The sequence below is a fragment of the Hippopotamus amphibius genome, chromosome 8 (assembly GCF_030028045.1).
Source record: "Hippopotamus amphibius kiboko isolate mHipAmp2 chromosome 8, mHipAmp2.hap2, whole genome shotgun sequence".
Lineage (NCBI taxonomy): Eukaryota > Metazoa > Chordata > Mammalia > Artiodactyla > Hippopotamidae > Hippopotamus > Hippopotamus amphibius.
This window is the reverse complement of record NC_080193.1, coordinates 134,885,262-134,906,602: the sequence shown is the minus strand read 5'-3', so window position 1 is coordinate 134,906,602 and position 21,341 is coordinate 134,885,262. Positions and strand designations below refer to the sequence as shown.

The window sequence follows — 21,341 nt, the reverse complement described above, 5'->3', positions numbered from 1 at the left end:
AACACACCGGGTGACAGTTCAGCACTGAGCACGGCGGGGCGGTCTCAGGACAGGCCCACAGCGGCCCCCTTTCCAAGAGGGTGGGGCCCAGCTCCACTGGGAACCCTGGGTCTCCCGGTGCCGCTGCCACGGGGAGCCGGGGGGGTCAGGAATGCAGCGTCCCTGTGTCCTCTCCAAGCCCCCGCCGCCCCCCGAAGCCAGACTCTATTCCTGCCCCAGCTGTGTCGGCCTGGCCGTGGTCTAACTGCCAGGACCACACACACCAAAGGCCGTAAACGTGACACCTGGACCTCATCTTCCTCTCAGGGACAACGAAGTCACCATCTGCTTTACCGATTTTCTCAAGACAGGGCAACCAGAACAAACCACAGGAGGAGGAGTGGAAGCCACCAAGGGTCTCTGCCGCAGGCGCCATTCCTATCTGTGTCACACCAACGGGCTCGCCGTCTCCATCACACGTCTAACCTCGTAAAGACATTATAAACACCATAAACAGACTGGTATTTATATCGGTCCATGTACTGATGCATTGGGCTGGAGGTGGGGGTTCCACACCCCTAATGTTTCAGCATCAGTGGCCAAGGTGATCCTGTCTATCCCACGAGGGTCTACACCAGCGGGTCCTGGTCCTGCTGCCGGGCACGCCCAGCACAGTCCCTGCCTGCCATGGCGTGACTGTTAATGATTCCGACATAACATGGGCCTTGCGGCGCTTTTATATACACTGTCTGGATGGATCTGAGCACCACACCCCCCCGAGAGGCTTGTGAGACGGAAGATCTGGAGGCTGAGCCACCACCTGGGCCTGCGGCTCCTTTGCAACCTTCCTGCAATCGGGGAGCCCCTCCTCTGCCGGGGGCGGACTGTGGCACGGAGTGGGCCCAGGCGCTGCAGGCGGGGACGTGGCCAGTCGTAGGCAGGATAAGCTCAAGGCTCTTCCGTTTGATGAGGCCTGCAGCAGCTGATCCACCATGGCATTCCAGTCTCTTTTATTTGGTAAACAAGTTTCATCCGCATTATAAATGGGGCCTTTAAATCAGGATTTCTGTTGCAGCTGCCACCGATTTTTTGCAACAACAGCACATCAAAAATGACAGCCCAGCTCTAAAAATAGGGCCCTGTGTTTGAAGGAGGCGCCAGAGGAGCCAGAAGTCGGAGCAGCTGACAGTCGGAGGAGAGTGCGGCCCAGGCCTGGAGACACGCTGGATTCCCTTCTCCTCCCTCCCTGCCTGACTGGCTGCACTTTTGGTGAACGGCTTCCTTTTGAGGTGGTAAAGCACCTATCAGCACAGGCTGGGAGTCTCACACAGTTGGCCTAACAAGGATCACACATTCTTAACGAGGCTCTCACTTTCAAAGGATGCCCCAAACAACGGGACCTGTGTTTTCCTTTTTCTACTCAGATTGAATCTTTTTGGCTCCATCACACAGGACCCCTGAGGCTAGTGTGTGTCTCAAGTCCCAGCAGCCACGAAGATTTCAGGATACCATATTCAGAAACAAGCATGTCAACCACATGCTTAAACAAACAGAACCATGGCAAAACCCTGCTCAGGAATTCCAGCTATTCTGCTGAAAAGGCTGTCCTCTGAGCTGACTACCAGCCCCTAACAAAGGTCAGAGCACTCTTCCTGGCCGGAGGAGAAGGGGGAGGGACCAGGACAGGAGGAGAGAGTGCCTGGGAGGCCTTGGCTTCTGGCCAACGGAATTCAAAGAGGAAAGAGAAAAAAAGAGGTGGTATGAAATGAGGGCGCTAAAGATCAACCTGAGCTCATGGCACTTCTTAGGACCTGAACGTAATTTCTTCTCGTAAAATCCTCAACAAGACAGCATTTTTGTAATTAAATTCCCATGAATGCGCGTATCATTTTCTGCCTAATTTTACCTCGGCAGTACTGTCTTCTGTCTTCAGAGCGCGCGTAGATGTGTCATGGCAGATGTTCATTTTAAGAAAACCCAGTTGACACAACAATATGAAATCCTCACTGAAAACATCAGTGAGAGGTGGTTCTTGGTAAAATGGATGCTTCGCAGGAATCTTTTACAAACTAAACTCCTCCGGTGTGTTTACTGGTGCAATTTATCTCCTAATATACTGGCTTTTCCCATCGTTTATAAAAATGGATGGAAAATGAACAGTAGTAAGCAGCAGGGTTCTCCTAAATGTCATCTCGTTGTGGCCAAGATGGGGACCATTAAATGCGATAAAGGCAGTGAGGACAGAACCTTGGCCGGAGCACAGAGGTAAGATGTGCACGTGGAATGTTGGGAAATCCTCAGCTATTTTACCTAAAAGCTGAGATGCAATGAGATTTTATAATTTTTTAAGCCTCTCTGGGAAGGGCAGCACCTCGCCCTGCGCTTTCTAATAGTTGACCTCTCAAGGAGTTGTCACCGCAGAGGCTACTGAGCCCGTGTTCTGCTTTGCTGCCCTTTGGGTCTGGGCAGGGCTTCCACTCAGAGAGGCTGGTCCCAAAGGCCTCTGACTGAATGAAAGTAGCACCCTGTCCTCTCCCTCAAAAGCCAGGCAACACCCCATCCTCCACTTTCTACAAATAGGACTGGGATTTATAAAAGCCCCTTCTCGCAGTCTTGCTTTGTTAGGCATTTCCTTCCTGGCTGAGGGAGGGAGGGAGGGCGGGCTTCCATTAGAAGAACAAACTTTCCAACAGCTATAAATTCTTCAGCTCCACAAAGATCTGAATTCTCAAGAGTGCACATTAAAGATCGCTCCTACTGAAAAACGCCATTGCGCTGGGAGACGAACCCCCAGGAGCCTCCAGCACCCCTAGCCTTGACGGACGCCCGTGCTGCGAGGGTGACCTTGTGAACGGGAAGCCAGCTCTGCCCAGATGCTCCCTGAAGCTCATGAGTGGCCGTCTGGAGCACCTTCCTTGTTGTTCGGACCCTTCCTTATCATTCTTATCGTTCTACATTTGGCACGAGTCTCCCGGGAGGGCCTGCAGCTGCAGACCGGGCTGGGGTCAAGGAGAGGGAGTCTCTGTGACGAGGCAACGGGCAACAAGCAAACAGCACATCAACGTGTTGCCGCCCCCACCACATCAGCCCAGCTCCCAAAGAACTGCTTATAAAGCAAGGCAGAAACCACATCTGAGGCGTCAGGACACCCCTGACATGTGACCAGTTCTAGAGTAAAAAAAACATGCTGTCAATCTCTGTACACAGGTTAAATGTGAACCTCAAATTACCAAGGAATTTTTTAAAGAAATAAAATGTGCAATTACTACTAAGTGGGACTTCACATGTGACCAAAATTCTTTTCTGTCCCTCATATCCGTAAAGTAATTGCACAGTAGCTAAGATTCTGTCACTTAAGCATTCATTTCAATGCTCTGTCAAGACCAAAGGTACAGCATAAATATATTACAATAATTAATATTACTAATCAACTAACTCATCACATCCTTGGCAACATATCACATCTGTTGAACACCTACAACTGCCGCGCTCTGAGCAAAACACTATGGGTGAATTCTTATTTAATCTTGACAAGAATCCTTTGAAAGAGGACTACTATGTCCATTTTATTCAGGTGAAGGAACTGAGTCACAAGAGTTACATCATTTGCCCTGGATCAAAAAGCCAATTTGGTGTCAGAAATTAAACCCAAGTAGCTGAAGGAACCTGAAGCCATGCTCTCAATCAAATAGGAAGATCCTGATTATCTGAGAGTTTTGGTCCTGGTTCTGCCACTGTGAAACCTTGTTAAAATAATCAAATTTTTTTGGACCTCAACTCTCCGCACCCATACCATAAGCTTATTAGTCTCTTTCAATGATATGCTTTTTGATTCTAAGGATCCTAGGTTTTTAGAACTTTTCAAGAAGGATAAGAAAATAGTGCAATGTGAGATTACTAGACAAGATTGTGGAGTAGAAGGACCTTGAGCTCACCTCCTCTCAGGAGGAAAATGGGAACATCCTGACATATTCTAATAATATACTCTGACACTTGTAAAGTGCTTCCTACATAACGCTGCATGGACCTTCAAATTCATACATACAACTTACTTCTATGAGACAAGTACCACTCATCCTGGTTTTACAGCTGAAGAAAACATGGCCCAGAGAAGTTAAACAACTCGCTTAAGGTCACACAGCTTGTGGGATGCAGGACAGGATTTGAAGTCAGTGAGTCTGGCTGCAGTCTGAGTTCTTAACTCTCACACTTTTGCCCCTAAAAAGTCTCCTTTAAAAAAAAATCCAACTAATCAGACTATGAATGTTGTTTTAGAACTAGGGTACCAGAAAACACTTCTTTTCTCCTGAAGAACTGTTCATCTTTCTCCCACAGAGAGTAAGAATACTCTGCAATGATGTGTTCCCTTCTAACTCTGGTCACACGGCATCCTACGGCCAAAGCAGTAGCTCAACCTCGTGAACATTCAGAACATCAAGGCAGGCATATTCCTGCTGTTCCTCAGGTCCTATTCCTGACCTTTGTTTCCCTTTTCTTATATGCATTGTTTCAAGTAAGCCTCTTCAAATCCTTTGAGGAATAATGTGTTCTATAAATAACATAAATTCAATTTAAAAACAATTTCCTAAAATATGGATGACATAAATCACGCTTCATACAGACTTTGTGCCAAAAATCTATCAGAAGATCGCAGCTTTGACCAGCTGTCACCGCTAAAGTGTGCTGAGAATGCTCCCATGCTGGATAGACCCTCTCACACACCAAATTATTTAAAGCACGTACAACACACTGCTTCTCCTCCTCTCCTCAAAGGGCTGGGCGTGGGCCAAGGAGAAGTTATGCGCAGGCCGCCACGCGACGGGTCAGTGGAAGAAGGGGGCGTTTCGACAAAACCATCCTACACGAGTTGAGATCCAGGCTCAAAAACAAAAAAGAATCCAAATACCATTTCAACAAGAACTTGAAAGAATCAAGGATGATTTTCCTGGTGGAGAGCAGGTGCAGTCCTGCTAGGAGGAAGCGTCTGAAAGAACAAGCAGCCGTGTCTGTGGGTAAAGATGCTCTAAAGCTACAAAAATGCAGATGACAGCACCATTTTTACGCTGAAAGCCCAAGTTTTGTTTTCGTTTTTTTTAATGAAAAGGCAGGCACTCACTAGAACAAAGGCCTCTGTGTACAGCAAAAGCAGTACGATGAAGGCAGGGGCACAGGGTCCCGGCACGCGGTCAAGCTACCAGTCCACCTGCACCTGAGATGCCCCCGCGGGTTTCCACGGGCCCTGCTCCTCGCGCCTCACCTGCCCTGTAGGACAGGGACGTGCAGTTCAGCTGATTCCCGCTGCCCTCTCAGCAGGGGAGAAGTCTCCAGAACACACCCACGTCAGGGGCAAACGCCAAGGGTCTGCTAGAGCAGGAAGGGCACAAGGTGTGGACAAAGCCGGTCCCCTTTGTTCGCACCCCCAAATCCCCTCCACTGTTAGGTGACCCCACACCCACCTCCCTCCTGCCAGAGTCTGCGATACCCCTCCCCCACCACCCACATCCCCCCACTCGGCCCCTCCCCTCGCACAGTCCTGGTCATCCCCCCAGTCCCCTCCCTTCAGGGTCCTGAGCTCCCCCCTCCCATCCTCTCCGAGTTCTAGCTCACCCCCCTCATTCCGGGGTATCCCCGTCCTCACACCCTCTAAGGTCCTGGGTTATCCTCTTACAAGCTTTCATGCTAAGGGCAACCAAGAACTTCTACCTTGTTTGGGGCTGACAGAAACCTGGAGCTGCGCCAATCTTACTGCACTTTCCTAAAGCAAACACCAGCGGAGGAAGGAATGCCTGGACAAGGATCTTCCAACGGCAGTACAGGTGAGGTGCTCGGGACCGCCAAAGCACTGGGTGTCTTCCGTGCACAACACAAGTCACGTGCGCTTTTCTACGAGCTACACTTCGCACATTCCTTCACACAAATTCTCCACACGCCCCAACAAGCAAGGGACCAATTCTTTTCCTCCCAGTCTCTCACCTGAATTCTCCCGAGATGTACCTAACCTGTGTGAAGGCCAAACTCAAACTCAATCCAGTAAGTCTCAAATTTTCTTTCACTTCTCACCAAATATAGCCCTCTTCTCTGCAAAAACAACACAAAACAAAACAAACCCTAAGGTAAAATGTGAATGAACAAAGGGTCATTTTTAAATCAACGGCAAGACAACAAGGTGTCTTGTCACCTGGCGCGCAGACACCAAGTTCTGGGGTGGCTTTAGGTGTGACGGGCTCAGCTGTCCGTGGTCCCTGCAATGACAGCAGAAGGACGCCTCACCTCCAGAAGGATGGGCAGAGCCCAGAGCGGAAACTGAGGCAGCTGCATAGAGACCAGAGGGAAACTTTTCAAACATCAAAAATGAAATACAGCTCATCATCTGGCTTTCTGGGCCCACAAGAAAACAGGTGCGAGGACCCCTCCCCCAAGACTGGCCTGGAAATGCCCCACCCCAGCTGATGGGCTGGGCCTGAGACGCAAGTCCCATCCAGAATTCCGTGCAGAAGTAGAGAAGAGCGACCTGTGAGCAGCGTACATGCTGGACGGAACAGCCTCTACGAACTGTGATGATGGAGGGTCACGCAGCTAAACAACCCACTCAGTCCACTGGGGAGAAAATCCAGCCCTTCTTAGAGACAGAGGAAAATACGGTGTTTTTAACAGCTTTGGCAATAAAAAGTGTCGTATTTACAATGATTAAACTTCTTTGGAAAGTATTCACCAACTAAAACAGCATGGAAAACATGAAAGAACACTTGACATGAAACATTTCAGCTGGACGTCTAACTGCCTCTGACTGGGCACCTCGGTTCAGAAATTAGGGCGGCCCTTGGGAGCAGTCAGCTGACGGGTGGGACGGCGTCCCACCTGTGTGTGAAGCCCAGGGCTCCAGGCCTGCTGCAGACCAGCTATAAAGCAGTGAGAAGGATTTCTAAGAGACAATAGCGGGAGGGCGCAGCCCATCGAGGGTGGGCAGTCGGGCTGGTGGTGCCGGGAGGGAGATGTTGTGGACACACAGATGGGGCTGGCACTGGCTGTCTTGGGCTGTCAGCTGTGCCCACGCCACGTGTGGCTGCTAATAGCTCGGTGTTCCGGCACCCAGCCGCACCGATGACTGGGATGACGGCACCTACACCAGCCTGGAAACCAGCAGGACATGACCTGTGCTATGACAGACACGAAGACACCAGATGACTGGGTCCCTGTGAGCAAGCGGGACCTCTCCCCTCCAACAACACAACCTCTCCCAAATTATCCTGCAAAGTGAGTGTCACCTACCCTAAAAGCTGTGCTTTCTTTAAACCCACTTGTCCACTCATTCAACACCTATGTGACGAGCACCAGACAAGACCAGTGGCTAGTGGCTACCAGGCTGGACAGCACAGACAGCAAGCATTTCCATCATCACAGAAAGTTCCACCGGACAACACTAGACCAGATGCAGCGACCACACGCAGAGGCGAGCACAAGAGACCGGGAAAGTTCTGCCCTCCTGAGGCCCACGATTTGGGGACAATGACCTTTCACCAAACAAGCAACATCAACAACCAAATTTGTAAATGGTGAGTACTACGAAGGGAGCTGCAAAGTGACCCCAAGGAGTCGGGGCTGGGAAAGCTTTGCTCGCAAGACAGGCAGACCTGCTGAAACAGAAGGGCCTTTATGCCCCTATAGAGAGCAAGAAGGTCTGACCAGAGACAGACAGGCTCACAGACTTGAGAGATGCCTGGAGTTTGGAAGCGCAGCTCCTCTGACAAGTCACAACAGCATGAGGTCACCAGTGAAGCATCTCTGATCATTTCAGTTTGGGCTGATTCCCATCAAACACTGACAAGGACACAGTAACTCAGTTAGGTCAAGACTTCGTGGGAGCGAGCACTTGCTTGTCATGACTGTGGAATGCCTGACACAGAGATAACGCAAGCCTCTGATGGGTTCTTGTCATGGTTCAGGCTGCCCAGAAACCATGGTTTCAAGGCTGTTTGACCAAGTGTGTGAACGTCACAGGCAGGGGGCCTCGGCTGCCTCTGGGGCACAGCTGCTGGGTGGAGACGCACCCCAAGCTCCCTGCGCAGGAGCTCTGAGCTTTCTTCTCACTCCTCCTTCACCTGAGTGTCACACTCCTTCATCTGTGTGCGCTCGAGCGGAAGCACTAAAGAGCTACAGGACTGATTTTTTGAAGGGCTGGATCTAAATATCAAAGACATAAAGAGCAAATGGCTGCAGAGGCTGGTGGAAAGGGAAACTTCCATAAATTAGGCTCTCTACTCTCCAAAACCAGTAGATTCAGGCATTCCTCACTTAATTGCACTTTGCAGATAATGCCTTTTTTTTTTTTTTTTTTTAACAAATTGAACGTTTGTGACAACCCTGTGTCAAAGCAAGTCTATCAGTACCATTTTTCCATCAGCATTTGTTCCCTTTTTTGCCTCTGTGCCACATTTTGGTAATTCCTGCAGTATTTCAAATTTTTTCATTATTATGATGTGTTTGTTATAGTGGTCTGTGATCGGTGATCTTTGATGTTATTATTGCAAAAAGATTACAACACACTGAAGGCTCAGATGTTAGCTAATGCTAATGTTGGTTAGCATTTCTTTAGCAATAAAGTATTTTTAAATTAAGGTATGTACATTTTTTAAAGACATAAAGCTATTACACACTTAATAGACTACAGTACAGTGTAAATGTAACGTACATGCACTGGGAAACCAAAAAATGTGTGTGACTCACTTTATTGTGATATTCACTTTATTACAGCAGTCTGGAACCAAACCCACAATATATCTCCAAGGCACATCTGTATTCTGCAACTTCTCTAAAAGCTCTGGGTTTACTGCAATAAACCCCAAAGTAAACACCATTACCATTTTAGATGAATGTCTTAAAAATCTACTGTATACACTGCTTTGTCTCTTCATACCTAAGACAGGAACCATCCCCTTTTGGGGATGTCTGGTGACTCCAGGTCATGAGCAGGGAGACGCTCAGGGCACTGAAGGCACACGACTGGACCTACCGCCACCCCCCCCCACCCCCCCCCCCGTGGCTCGGCCTGAGCGACCAGGGGCCTCCCGTGGGTCTGAACCCCCTGTGCTCCCTCCTCCCTGGCTGTCAGCTGTTATCATCTCACACCAATGACCTGCTGCTTCCCGTCAGCACCAGGCATGAAAACCACACCTCTGCAACATAAACGAGATCCCCTGGGACTGCAAGGGTCTCTCTCTCTCTCTCTCTCTCTCTCTCTCTCGGCAGAAAAGTTGAGGAGGACTTTACGCACTGACCTAGCACCCCCACTTCTGGAACGTGGCTGAGAGGAGAGATGGGCAGGTAGCTGTGCTCCAAAGAGGGTGGCACAGCGCTGCACGGAAACCCACGGGCCCTGAAAAGATGGGCAGGTGAGCCAAGAACACACCACAGAGACCCTGTCTTGGAGCCCCACCAGCTGGTATTTTAAAGTCAAGCTGTTCATAGCTAATCTACACTGAATAGACTCATATGAACTCACACAAGGGTCAAACAGAAATAATGAACTGCACTACTCACACAAAGCATCTGGCTGTCCCATCACCTTCCCACATCCCAGACGTGATCACTCTTGGGATTCTACCCTCAAGCTGTGGCCGGAGACAGACAAGCTCCATCCTAGAGTGTTTCAGACGCAAAGCACCATTGACCACACCCAGGAACAAGGATCAAACAACATTAGGAAGCAAAACAGTTGCTTTCATTGAGGGTCCTTAGCAATTAGAAACAGCACGCAGAGCAGTGCAGCCCACACAGGCTGGGGAACCACAAGGACACGAGCTGACCCATCCACTCAGGCTGTCATCATCATTCCGCTTCTCTCTTCCAGAAGGCACTCGGGGTCAGGTAATGCGGCCCCGACAGGGCCAAATTCAAAACACAGACCTCACAGTCTGGGCAATGCAGTAAACACTCGCGCAAAGCCCCACGTCCGCAGATGTCCTCTCATCTACAATTTCCCCTGAGAGGTATCAAAGTATTCCTCTGACAGCCACAGACCTGGAAATCAGGAGGGTCTGCGGTAGCAGACATTGGTGGACACAGGAGAAAGGTATCTGATAGAAACGTGCAGAGCAGGCAAGATGGGTTTTGTTGACATGCAGCCACTGAGTGCAGCTGTGGCCTCTAAGCCTGAGAAATAGGGCTTAGCTCTCTTCTTGGTTTACATTTTTCCATCTCTCAAACTCTTCCCGCTTAATGCCTGCTGAGGAAAGATGTGGCCTGCTTCTCAGGCTGCAAAGTGGTCTGAAGGTTATGCATGAGGCTGTGGAAGGAAGAGGCTGATGGGAGTCTGTAGGTTCTCTCACATGCTTCTGTAGCCAGCAAGCTAGCAGATTCTCAAGGGGGCAGGGAGGGAGGGGGGTTACTGAAAGTCAGGACTGGTCATCTTGAGGCAAAACAGACCACTCACGCGGGGCCCTCAAAGGAAAGCCTCCTCTGCTTCTCTGGATGTTTTTTCCCAGAAAGAAAATACATCTCTAATATTAAAGATCGGAGACCCCTTCCCTGAGTAAGTGGGGGCCGTTACTGCTACTAGCACTGGCCGCCATCAGCACCACCGGCCACTCTCGTTACTGTCCCTGTAAGGCGGGCACTGCACACAGCTTCTCACAGGGAGAAATCCTCTATTTGGCCTGAAGCCATGGAGCCACCTGAAACCACCTGGGTTAGAGAAGGAGAGTCCTGGGCTCACACCCTGGACCTAATGAATCAGACTCTCTAGGCTCAGCTGCCCCAGGGGTCATGATTGTTGGGAACATTTGGTCGCGATTGTCTCATCTCATTTAGTCTTCACCACGGTCCTAGAAAGCAGGATTATGTACCTTATTTGACAAGACGGCAAAGTTACCTGCCTCCAGGCAACAGAGGACAAGGATTCAGGCCTTTTGACTGAGCACAAAGTTCCGCGCTGGCCTGCTGGCTGGCCTGCCGCCCGCGGCACAATAGCAAGTGGCGGAAACCTAGCTTTCATCAAATGACAGAGCTACCTGCACTATTGAAATCGGCGGCGGAAAGACTCCACATGGAACTAAGGCCAGTGTTTACAGGTACACACGCGTACCCCCAAGCAGAATCCAATCCCGTTTTCGGGTCCTGCACGGTCCCTGAACCCCGGGACATGCCACCTCTCTTCTCCCTGGACGCCTGCCACACTCCGCCCACCGTCCACACCACCACAACTAGCACTGTAAGCCCCGCACATGTGCACGGGGACAGGAGAGGAGAGGGGAGGGTGTGGGGAGTACGGGTGGAGGGTGAGCACCTGCGCTACCCACCAAGAAACTCTCTGGGGCTCTTCCTCAGTTAGCTGATGAGGTAGCTGATGGACGCCACACACTACCACGTGACTTCTTAGGGAATAACTGAGAAGCATCTGGAAAGAAATCAGTGCAGGAGACACTGATGTCATTCATGCACAGGACACAGCCTGGAAATGCATACTAAATACCTTTGGTTACATCCATTAAACAACAACTGGTAACAAAGTCTTATATTTCTAATACTAATTCAGTCAAATGGGAACCTTCAAAGCAGCATTATTTATATGAACCTAACAAGTAACCAGCTCAGATCTGCATTAAGATGTTCTCACCCCAGGCTTCCTTCCCACATTACAGTTCAACACACAGAGCCCGCACCAATGGAAATGGACTTGGTAGCTGGTATTCAGTATTTTAAGCAGGCTCCGGAAGGACGGAGTCCTACTCTCCTTCCAGAAGGCAGGCAAGAGCCTTCCTTGCTAAGCACCTTTGATTCACCTGAACACGGGGCTCCCCCACCCTGCTAACTCTGCATGGGACACAAGAGGACCAGGTTGGTTAGGACATGAGAAAACTCAGCAAAACAGAAACCACCACCTTATTTGGGTATTTCTTGCTGATATTCATCACTGCACAGGAACTGCTAGTAAGTTCAAAATGATTCAAATTGTACCTGCTTCTAGAAAAGTTCTCCTACTCATCTGGGAAGTTTTAAAAGCTCTTAACTTCAAATGCTTTGTGGTAAAATAACAATAGGACTGGATGCATCCCACGTCATTCTTAAGACAATAAGGCCAAAATGGGGGCTAACACATCAAGAAGCGACTCGGGCCCAGCGAGAAGCAGTGGAACCATAATTACCTGTTTCTCCCCACAGTGTGTCGGTGCCATTGACGTCTATTTCATGTTCCTTTTCCAGTCCCAGCAAGCACTGGACCACCTGTCAGAAGTGGCAAGTGATTTAATGAGTTCTCAAAGCCATGCGTGCTTATTACATCCTATGTATCAAAGGAGAGAGTGTGTTGTTTATTAACCATGATTATCTCATGCTGCACCAGGAGAGAAAACATAATGAAAATGGTTTTCCAGCATAATTCGTATGCTATTCACACTTTCACCTTGAGAAGAATTTAAAAAAAAAAAAGGTAGTGAATTTCGGCAACATTGTTCAGGATTACTAGGTACTCAGCATTCTAATGAATTCCAACATGACCCAAATATGCCAGCCTAATCAACAAAGGAGAGGGGAGAGCATACAGAGTGTGGCTTCTGCATAAATCACCGGAAGATGGTGAATCCCTTTTCTCACAAGGAAGAGAAACAAGGTAAGTTGTATACCTTTCCGATAAAATAAAAGCGTGCTGCTCCCACTGGTTTTTCTACTGACAACATTACTCTTCTCCCTCTGTCAAACAGCAGGCTGGCTCACAGGTGTGGAATCAGGGGTGCTGGCTCAGGGGGAAACGGGACTATCTGAGCCCCACACCAGAGCCAGCATCCACGCGGCTCGTGTGCAGCTACAGGAGAGCTCATCAAAGCCATTTTCCAGTCTCCCAATCCACTCCCAATAAGGGCCCCACATCCTACTCCTGCAAGACCATGAATGTTACCTTACATGGCAAGAGGGGATTTGCGGATGTGATGACAATCTTGAAATGGGACGATTAGCCTGAATTATCCAGGTGTGTTTGATACACACTTGATATGAACGCAGCTGTTTGTAAGAGGGACAGGAGAAACCAGGGTCAGAGGAAGGAAGAGACCGGGAGACAGGAGCCTCAGGGAGAGGGACACACTCTGAAGACAGAAGCAGGGCCACATGCTAAGGAAGAAAAGTGGCCTCTAAAAGCTAGAAAAAAAAATAGAGAAACACTCTCCTCTGGAGACCCTAGAAGGAACACTGGCTTCCTGACCCAACTTAATTTCAGCCTCTGACCTTCAGAGCAGATGGTTTTAAGCCACTGAAGTCTGTGGTCACTTGTTACAACAGCGTGAGGAAACTAATACATCCTTCAAGGCTTTTGGTGAGCAAATCCCATCCTTTTCCACGAAACAGTTACTGGATGTACTGCAGCTGCTTTTCCACAGCTCCTTGCAGCCAGCTTTAAAACCAGCTGAGACCAAGGTCACATTCATCGCGGCTTCACTGCCCTCCCTAAGATGATTTTGCACATTCTAGACTCATGCAGATTTAGGGAACCGTTTAAAGAGAAAAAAACAACTACATTCAAATATGTGTCTTTAATGCACTCTCTCTGAATCTCTGTATGTGGGTATTTAAAAATATTTATGTGTATTTCTATTTTAAAGGAATTATAATAAATCCACTACATGGTAACATTTCACACATTTTTATGAAATGGGTATTTTTTCATCTTTATGAAATGAGTATTTTCTCCCAAGCTAAAACATACAGGTAGGTTGACTGGCACCATTTCACATTTTTGTAAATCTCTTTTATGTCTGTCTTAAGAGACGACAGCTACGTTTTCTTATATGCTCCTGCATTCAACTTACTGCAATACACTGTGTTGGGTGAAGTAGCGTATGTGTGTATTTTTGATGTTTTAAATGCCAACAATAAGCCAGCCAGCAGTGTGTGCGGGTATAGCTGCTCTAGTGTTTTAAATGCTAAAAGTCAGCCAGCCGGCTCTGCACCCAAATTTACTTTAAGTCATCGTGGGAAAGAATCTTACCAAACATTGGCAACTCTAATTGCTTGAAGATAACGTAATACAGAGTGAGAAATACATGGAGAGAGAGAGTAAAATATTATTAAATTCACAGACACCCAGTCAGGAGATGACAATGAAATCTTCAAATCGAGGAATACTCACACCTACCAGAAGTAAGAGCTCGATGTAACTACAGCATGACGTTTTCCTTCAGTGCATGAACTGCAAATGACAAGCATCTCACACGCTGGCAGAGCACTCAAGTTCTATTTTTAAAAATCCTTCAATTACTCAAGAACAAGTTTAGAATTAGGATTCCGTGTGATGCTTGTTGAAAGATCACAAGAACAAAAGAATGAATTGAAGGGGGAAAAACGTAGACAGCAGGGCTTGAGGGTAGCAACAGAAGAAGCAAGGAAGAGAGGAAGAAACAAGAGCGGAGAACGCACACCACGGAGGGCCTCTGCGGGGGAGTGGCCAGCCCCACCCAGCCCACACCCGCCACTGTGGGCTCTCCCCTGCGCTTTCACTCCCAGGAAGGGCACCATAACAACAGAAGATCTTTACACGTGGCGAAACCCTCATTTGCTTGAAACCTTCACTTTCTTTCATTCCTTCGGTGCATCCCAAGCTAGCAACTCAGGAGAAGGTGAATGCAAAATGCCCGACCCTCTGGGCTACGTGCGCTCCCAGTTGCCCAGGAAGGGCCCTGGCAGCCCCACTCACCGAGCTGTGACCCATGCTGGCGGCCGCCGTCAGCGCCTGCTGCAGGGCCTGGCTCCTCCTCAGCGCGCCGGGCTGGGGCGGGCCCGCCGACCACTCACAGGTCAGCAGGTAGCGGAGAATGTCGCCGTGGCCCCTCAGTGCGCTGTGGACCAGCGCGCACTGGCCTTTCTTATCCAAGTGGTCCACCTGGGCGGGGACGGGGGGAGCAGGAGTAGAGGAAGGTCACCGTTTAGCATCACTTTGTCCGGTGCCCCACACACGCTCTGCACAAACCCCATCCCACTGCACACGTATGGGGTTCACGTCCCAACGTGTCTCTCTGGAGAGTCTCTGTCTGAGTTGCTATGTTGTAACTAATGCACTGTTCCAGGCCTCAAGTTTCCTCTGCACAACTAGTGATCACAAGACATCCTCCTCGCAAATGACTCAGAGCTCCGAGTTTTCTGGGGAGTGGGTATGAGGACAGGCCAAAACCTATACCTCCCAGCCTTGGTCACTTGGGCAGAGCATTCTAAATCCGCTGTGACAAGCTATGACTTGGGGGGGTAGAGCAGTTCTTTAGTCAGTGAGACAGGAAAGCTAGCAAGAGGAAGGGATCTGGAAAACCCAGCTCTGAATGAAGGGCAGCAAGGGACCCCCAGAGGCATTTTACTGGGAAGGCAGGTGAGCCGGGATGTGTCAGCCTGCCAAATGTGGCCGCAAAGCTGGGAGGGCTGGCTAGCCACAAAGGGGGAGTGCCCGAGTGCTGCGTACCCCCTAAGCGTCCAAGAGGCAGCAGACAACACGTCATTCCCCGTCTAAGCCTGGAAATCCTGGGCTGGAAGAGGATTCAGGGTCCAGCCTTGCTTGCAAATTCTGAGGATGCTCTCACTCTGCACCTCAACCCAGAGGCTTTGCAAGAGCTGCTACACGACCCCATCCCCTCCTAGAGAGCTTTCAGCTTAGCCCCTGAATAAATCCACGCCACGATTCGCAAGTGGAAATGGAGGTGTGGGGATAAGCAGTAATGAACCCACTGGGAAGGCTTCACAGCAACATGTCCTTCTTCCAAGAGCTAAGGGTGACCCATCCCAAATGCTTTATTTTTGAGAGAAAAAAATAAAAAGGCTCCCATAGTTACTTATAAGCCTAATGTCTTTTTGTTGAACTTTAAAGATCCCAACTATAAAAAAGACAAACATCAGTGATTTATTTCTATTACTGTTCAAAAGTACATTCTCCCTTCCCCAATGAAGTGCTTATAAAAAACCTAGTTTACTGTGAACTTGGCACCGTTCTCATTTAATCTATTAACATTGATAGTCCTCGAGTAGGTCGTTAATAATATAGTAACTTCGTATTGTTAACACACTGATTTACTTATGCTCACACAACAGCCCTCTGGTAGATCCTGTTGTTATGCCCATTTTATGGATGAAAAGCCTGAGGCACACAGGCTCAACAACTTGCTCCATGTCTCAGCTGGCAGCTGGAGAAATGAGGATTCAGGGCCTTCTAGTATTCCTGCAGCCATATGCTTAAGCACATGCCTTCTAAGATCCACAGAACTCATTTTATTGTTTTTTAAAAAAGAAAAAAAAAAGACACAAAACAGAATAAGAAGAAAGGAGAAAAAAAATCAAACATTTATATCTTTTCAGCCAATCCAGTACTGTGTTAAATTCTGTGATAAGTTTCAGGGCAACACTTGCAGGCTTTTGAAAGGATGGCCTTGGGCTTCCTACGTGGCGCAGTGGCTGAGAATCCACCTGCCAATGCAGGGGACACGGGTTTGAGCCCTGCTCCAGGAAGATTCCACACGCCGTGGAGCAACTAAGCCTGTGCGCCACAAGTATTGAGCCTGCACTTTAGAGCCCATGAGCCACAACTATTGAGCCCATGTGCTGCAACTACTGAAGCCCACACACCTAGAGCCCATGCTCTGCAACAAGAGAAGCCACGGCAATGAAGCCCGTGCATCACAATGAAGAGTAGCCCCCACTCACCACGACTAAAGAAAGCCCGCGCACAGCCAAAACGACTCAACACAGCCAATAAAATAAAGAAAGAAAGAAAGAAAGAAAAGAAAAGAAAGGCCTTACTCAGACCGCTGGTGGCCAGGAGTCCCCCCTGGGCAGGGTTAAGCAGGGTAAGAGCTTTGAGCAAAACACATGGCCCCTCTCTCTCTCGGAGGCAACCCCCACATCACACACACCCACATCAGGCTACATCACACACTGTCTGGGACCTGTAGCTCTACTCTTTACGTGATGACTTCTGTTCATCGCAACTTAACAAAGCAGAGACCAAAGGGAGCCTGGCCCCACCAGTGACAATTCTACAAGCAATGGAAGATCCCTCCCATCTTCGTGCGCGACCCCCCCACCCCTCACTGCGGGGAAGGCCGCTGCTTACCCTGGCTCCCTTCTTGGCCAGCAGACACACCAGCTTCACGTGGCCGGCAGCGGCCGCGTAGCAGAGGGCAGTCATGCCATTCTCCGACGTGCCGTCCAGGCAGGCTCCAAATTCCAGGAGTAGAGCGACCACCTCCTCATGGCCGAGGTGAGACTGGACGCACAGGATCGGGGCGTTATTTAACACTTCTGTCCTGTAGTTCACGTTGGCCCCTCCCAAAATCAGGAGACGGCTCACCTGTTGGAGAATGTCCCCCCAACACGATTAATTGCTCACGTAGATGTCCGTCACAACAACATGTGTGGAGAAGGGTGGTATTCTTAATCCAGTGGTTCTCAAACCTGAGTGTGCACCCGTATGACCTGCACTGGAAAAGTCTTGCTGGTGGGAATGTAAAATGGCACAGCTGCCCCAGAAAACTGTGTGGAGGTTCTTAAGGTCCAGCAATCCCGCTCTGGGTACACATCCAAAGGAAATGAAGTCAGGATCTCGATGAGATATCAGCACTGCTGTGTTATGGAAGCACTATTCACAATCGCCAAGACATGCAGGCAAACCAATGGTCAACAGATGAATGCACCAAAGTGATATGTAAATACATACAGCGGAATATCACTCAGTTTTTAAAAGGAAGGAAATCCTGTCACATGCCACAGCACAGATGAACCTTGAGAACATCAAGCTAGGTGAAATAAGCCAGTCACAAAGAGACAAACACTGGGTGATTCCACTCATATGAGGGACATAAAGTAGTCAAATTCATAAAGACAGAAACGTAGAATGGTGGCTGCAAGAGGCTGGGAGAAGGGGTCAACGAGAATTGTTTAATAGGTATGGAGATTCAGTTTTATTCTGGAGATCTACTGTACAATAATGTGAATACACCTAACACTACTGAATTCTACCCTTAAAAACAGCTAAGATGGTACATTTTATGTTGTGTTTTTAAAATCACAGTTAAAAATGAAAATTTAGAAATGCATATTCTCTAGACTCAGACCTCTGGATTCAGTACGTCTAGGGTGGGGCCTGAGAATGTGCCTTTTTAATAAATTCCCCCAGGTGATACTCATGCTGTTGGCCTGGGGACTGCACTGTGAAAACTGCTGCTTGACCCAATAAAAACATAAAATTCATTTTGGGGGGCAATGAAATAATCATCACAGGATTAAATAACTAACAGTGAGATAATAAAACCAAACGTAAAAGCAAATACACTCTTTTCTTTACAAGGAGTTGTACCTGCAAGAAAAAGCAGAATATGTGAAAATGTTCATATGCTTGGGACTGTTGGCAGCATAAGACTCCCAGAAAACCATCTGCTTTTTCTACTAATTACTATGTCCACCACCCACTTAACTCCTGGGATCCAGATATCAGAGGAAATTTGTTATCTGTAGGTTTTAAAATAAAATCACTGAATACCTTATGAAAATTTTAGCCATACTAATATCTTCTTCAAATGTCCAGATCACTGGAAAAATGACACTCCTTGGGGACTTCCCTGGTGGCGCAGTGGTTAAGAACCCACCTGCCAATGCAGGGGACAGGGGTTCGATCCCTGCTCCAGGAGGATCCCACATGCCACGGAGCAAGTAAGCCCGTGCACCACAACTAGTGAGCCTGCACTCTAGAGCCCGCGAGCCACAACTACTTAAGCCCTCCCACCTAGAGCCCGCAACAAGAGAAGCCACCGCAATGAGAAGCCCACGCATCACAATGAAGAGTAGCCTCTGCTCGCCACAACTAGAGAAAGCTCACGCATAGCAACGAAGATCCAGCATAGCCAATAAATAAATTAATTACATAATTTAAAAAAAAAAAAGGAAAATGATGCTCCTTTAACACCTATGAAGATTGCCCACTGTGTTTCTTCAAACGACTTCCATGGTCCTGATCAGCATCAGTCCCCCCCGACAGACCCTGGTGGCTTCCAGGCTGCCCATTCGGCGTGAAAACCAGAGAGTGGGTCTCTTATTTGAGCAAAGACACGTGGGATCATTAAAAGATACAGAAAGATGACAAGGCATATAAAATTCAAGGTATTTCAGTGATATGGTGTCCACAAGAGTAGCTGACAGAACATTTACAAAGTGATAGAAATTATTATTACCTGGTGGTGACACCACACCTCAGAATAGAGAAACAGCACACAGAGAGGTTAGAACCCAAAGCGTAAAACCTGAAGAGGTCTTGGTTGCTGCTGAAGCTTGAACCTTGGGTGACCCAGCCCTTCAGCTCCTCCTCTGACCTCCTCTTCCAGCCCCCTTCCCCTCACCCCCCCCACCCCCACCCCACAGTGACCATGCAAGCAGGCCCTGGCCTTCCGGTGTACAGTTCCCTCTGCCAGGAGTAAGTACCCTTTCCATAGGTACAGATGACAAAGGATCACTTCCTACAGATCCCTGATTCAATGCCAGGACACCAGGGAGAAGTCCCCCCACCCCGTACAGAGTGCTCCCAGCCCCGCCTGTGCACACAGCTCCACCCACACATGCGCCAGCCCTGTGCACGGCCATCTACTCCGCACACTCCGTTTCCCACTTTAGCCCGTGGCACAAGACACTGGTTCTGAGATACAGAAGTTCACAGAGAAGAGAAGTAAACAAATCCCCTTAATGGGTGAGGATGGCCCATGAGTTGGTTCCTTCCCACCATCAGGACCATCACCTACATTTAAGGAAGGACCCCCTGAGGTGGGGAGAGGGATAAATTAGGAGTTTGGGATTAACAGATACACACTACCATATATAAAATAAACAACAAGGACCTACTGTATAGCACAGGGAACTATACTCAATATTCTGCAATAACCTATAAGGGAAAAGAATCTAAAAAATATATATACGAGGATGAGTCAAAAATTACCCACACTCTGGCTGTAGAATGTAATTAACTTTTAGAAAAGACAAATACATCATTTTTCAACATAATCTCCTTGCTTTTCAATACACTTTGTCCATCTGTCAGCAAGCTTTTGTATGCCCTCATTAAAAAATGTTTTAGGCTGAGCTGCGAGCCTCAAATGCACTGCTATCTTCACTGCTTCATCAGAAGTGAATCTTTGTCGTCATAGGGCTGCTTTCAGGGCATCAAACAGGTGAAAGTCTGATGGAGCAAGATCAGGACTACAGGGAGGATGCTTTAACACCTCAAAGGAAGTTTTTGCAGAGTGTTGACAGTGTAGCAGAAGCATGCAGACATGCACTGTCATGCAAGATCACAACGCCCTTGGACAGCAGTCCTCTGCATTTAATCCAAAGTGTAGGCTCCAGCTCTTCAATAAGCATCTCTATCCATTCACACACATTTCTTTGAGACAAAACACTTTCTCCATACTGTACACAAAGTCTTTGATAAATAACAGCACCACGTACACCCTCAGTCCACAAAAAACGAATCACTGCACGCAGCTCTTCTTTCATGCAAATCACAAGTGGGGCAACCATGTTTGCTCGCACCAGTTACAAATGAACTGATGTAACACGTTCACACCCGCACAGCAGTGACTGGGGAGATAGTAGCCTTGAACAGAAAGCGCTGTTAAGACAGTGCAGCCAGCAGAAGTTTTAATATAACCGGAGTGTGGATAATTTTATACATATATATATACACACACACAATCTGCTGTACACCTGAAACTAACACAACATTGTAAATTAACTATACTTCAATTAAAAAGGAAAAAGGAAGGATGGCCTGTACCCAAGTAACCAGCACTTGCCTGATCTTTCACACAAGTAGGGGGGCCATCTTTCAACCCCACCCAGGTCAGCACCAACCCAGCCTCCAGCCTCCTGCAACCAACCAGCATGTGTGGATGGACGGGCAGAAGAAAACAGGGAGGAGAAATCAGGAGAGGTGTCCCTGTCCCAACAGTGATATGCGACGCTCGACCTTGGGCAAACTCATCTCCACCAAGCTTGCTCTACAACCTTACATAGGTTTGCTCTTAAAAACAGCAGCAGACTCAAATAGGATCTGAAAGCATTTTAAAAGTGTAAGTGCACAACGCAAGTAAGGGTTTTTTGAAAAAATTCTTTCCCTTTGAGTAACTGCCAATAGTATGGCAGGATTAGGATAAGGCTACGGACACGGCTGGGGATTTTATCAGGGCCTAGGAAATCAGTTCTTAGACAAGAGGAATAGAGAAGAACCTGAGCAGCTTTTTCAAAGTACATGTAACATCACTGAGGGGCACATCGGACTCTGGTCACCAAAGGACAGGCAGGAATTGTTTGTAAGTTCCCAGGGTGACTCTGACAGCCAGTTACCCTCTCTCTTCCCT

The 21,341-nt window shown here is 48.3% G+C and overlaps 1 protein-coding gene across 10 annotated transcripts in view; it reads right to left on the bottom strand.

Annotated features, from left to right (window-relative positions):
• Positions 1-21,341, bottom strand: part of TANC1 (tetratricopeptide repeat, ankyrin repeat and coiled-coil containing 1) — a 176,088-nt gene that overhangs the window by 14,920 nt on the left and 139,827 nt on the right. For all 10 annotated transcript variants that reach the window (XM_057745091.1, XM_057745086.1, XM_057745088.1 and 7 more), the window contains 3 exons: positions 17,054-17,290; positions 14,660-14,845; positions 12,120-12,198 (listed from right to left, as the gene is read on the bottom strand). In XM_057745091.1, coding sequence (XP_057601074.1) covers positions 12,120-12,198; positions 14,660-14,845; positions 17,054-17,290 — 502 coding nt within the window. The remainder of the gene's footprint in view (positions 1-12,119; positions 12,199-14,659; positions 14,846-17,053; positions 17,291-21,341) is intronic.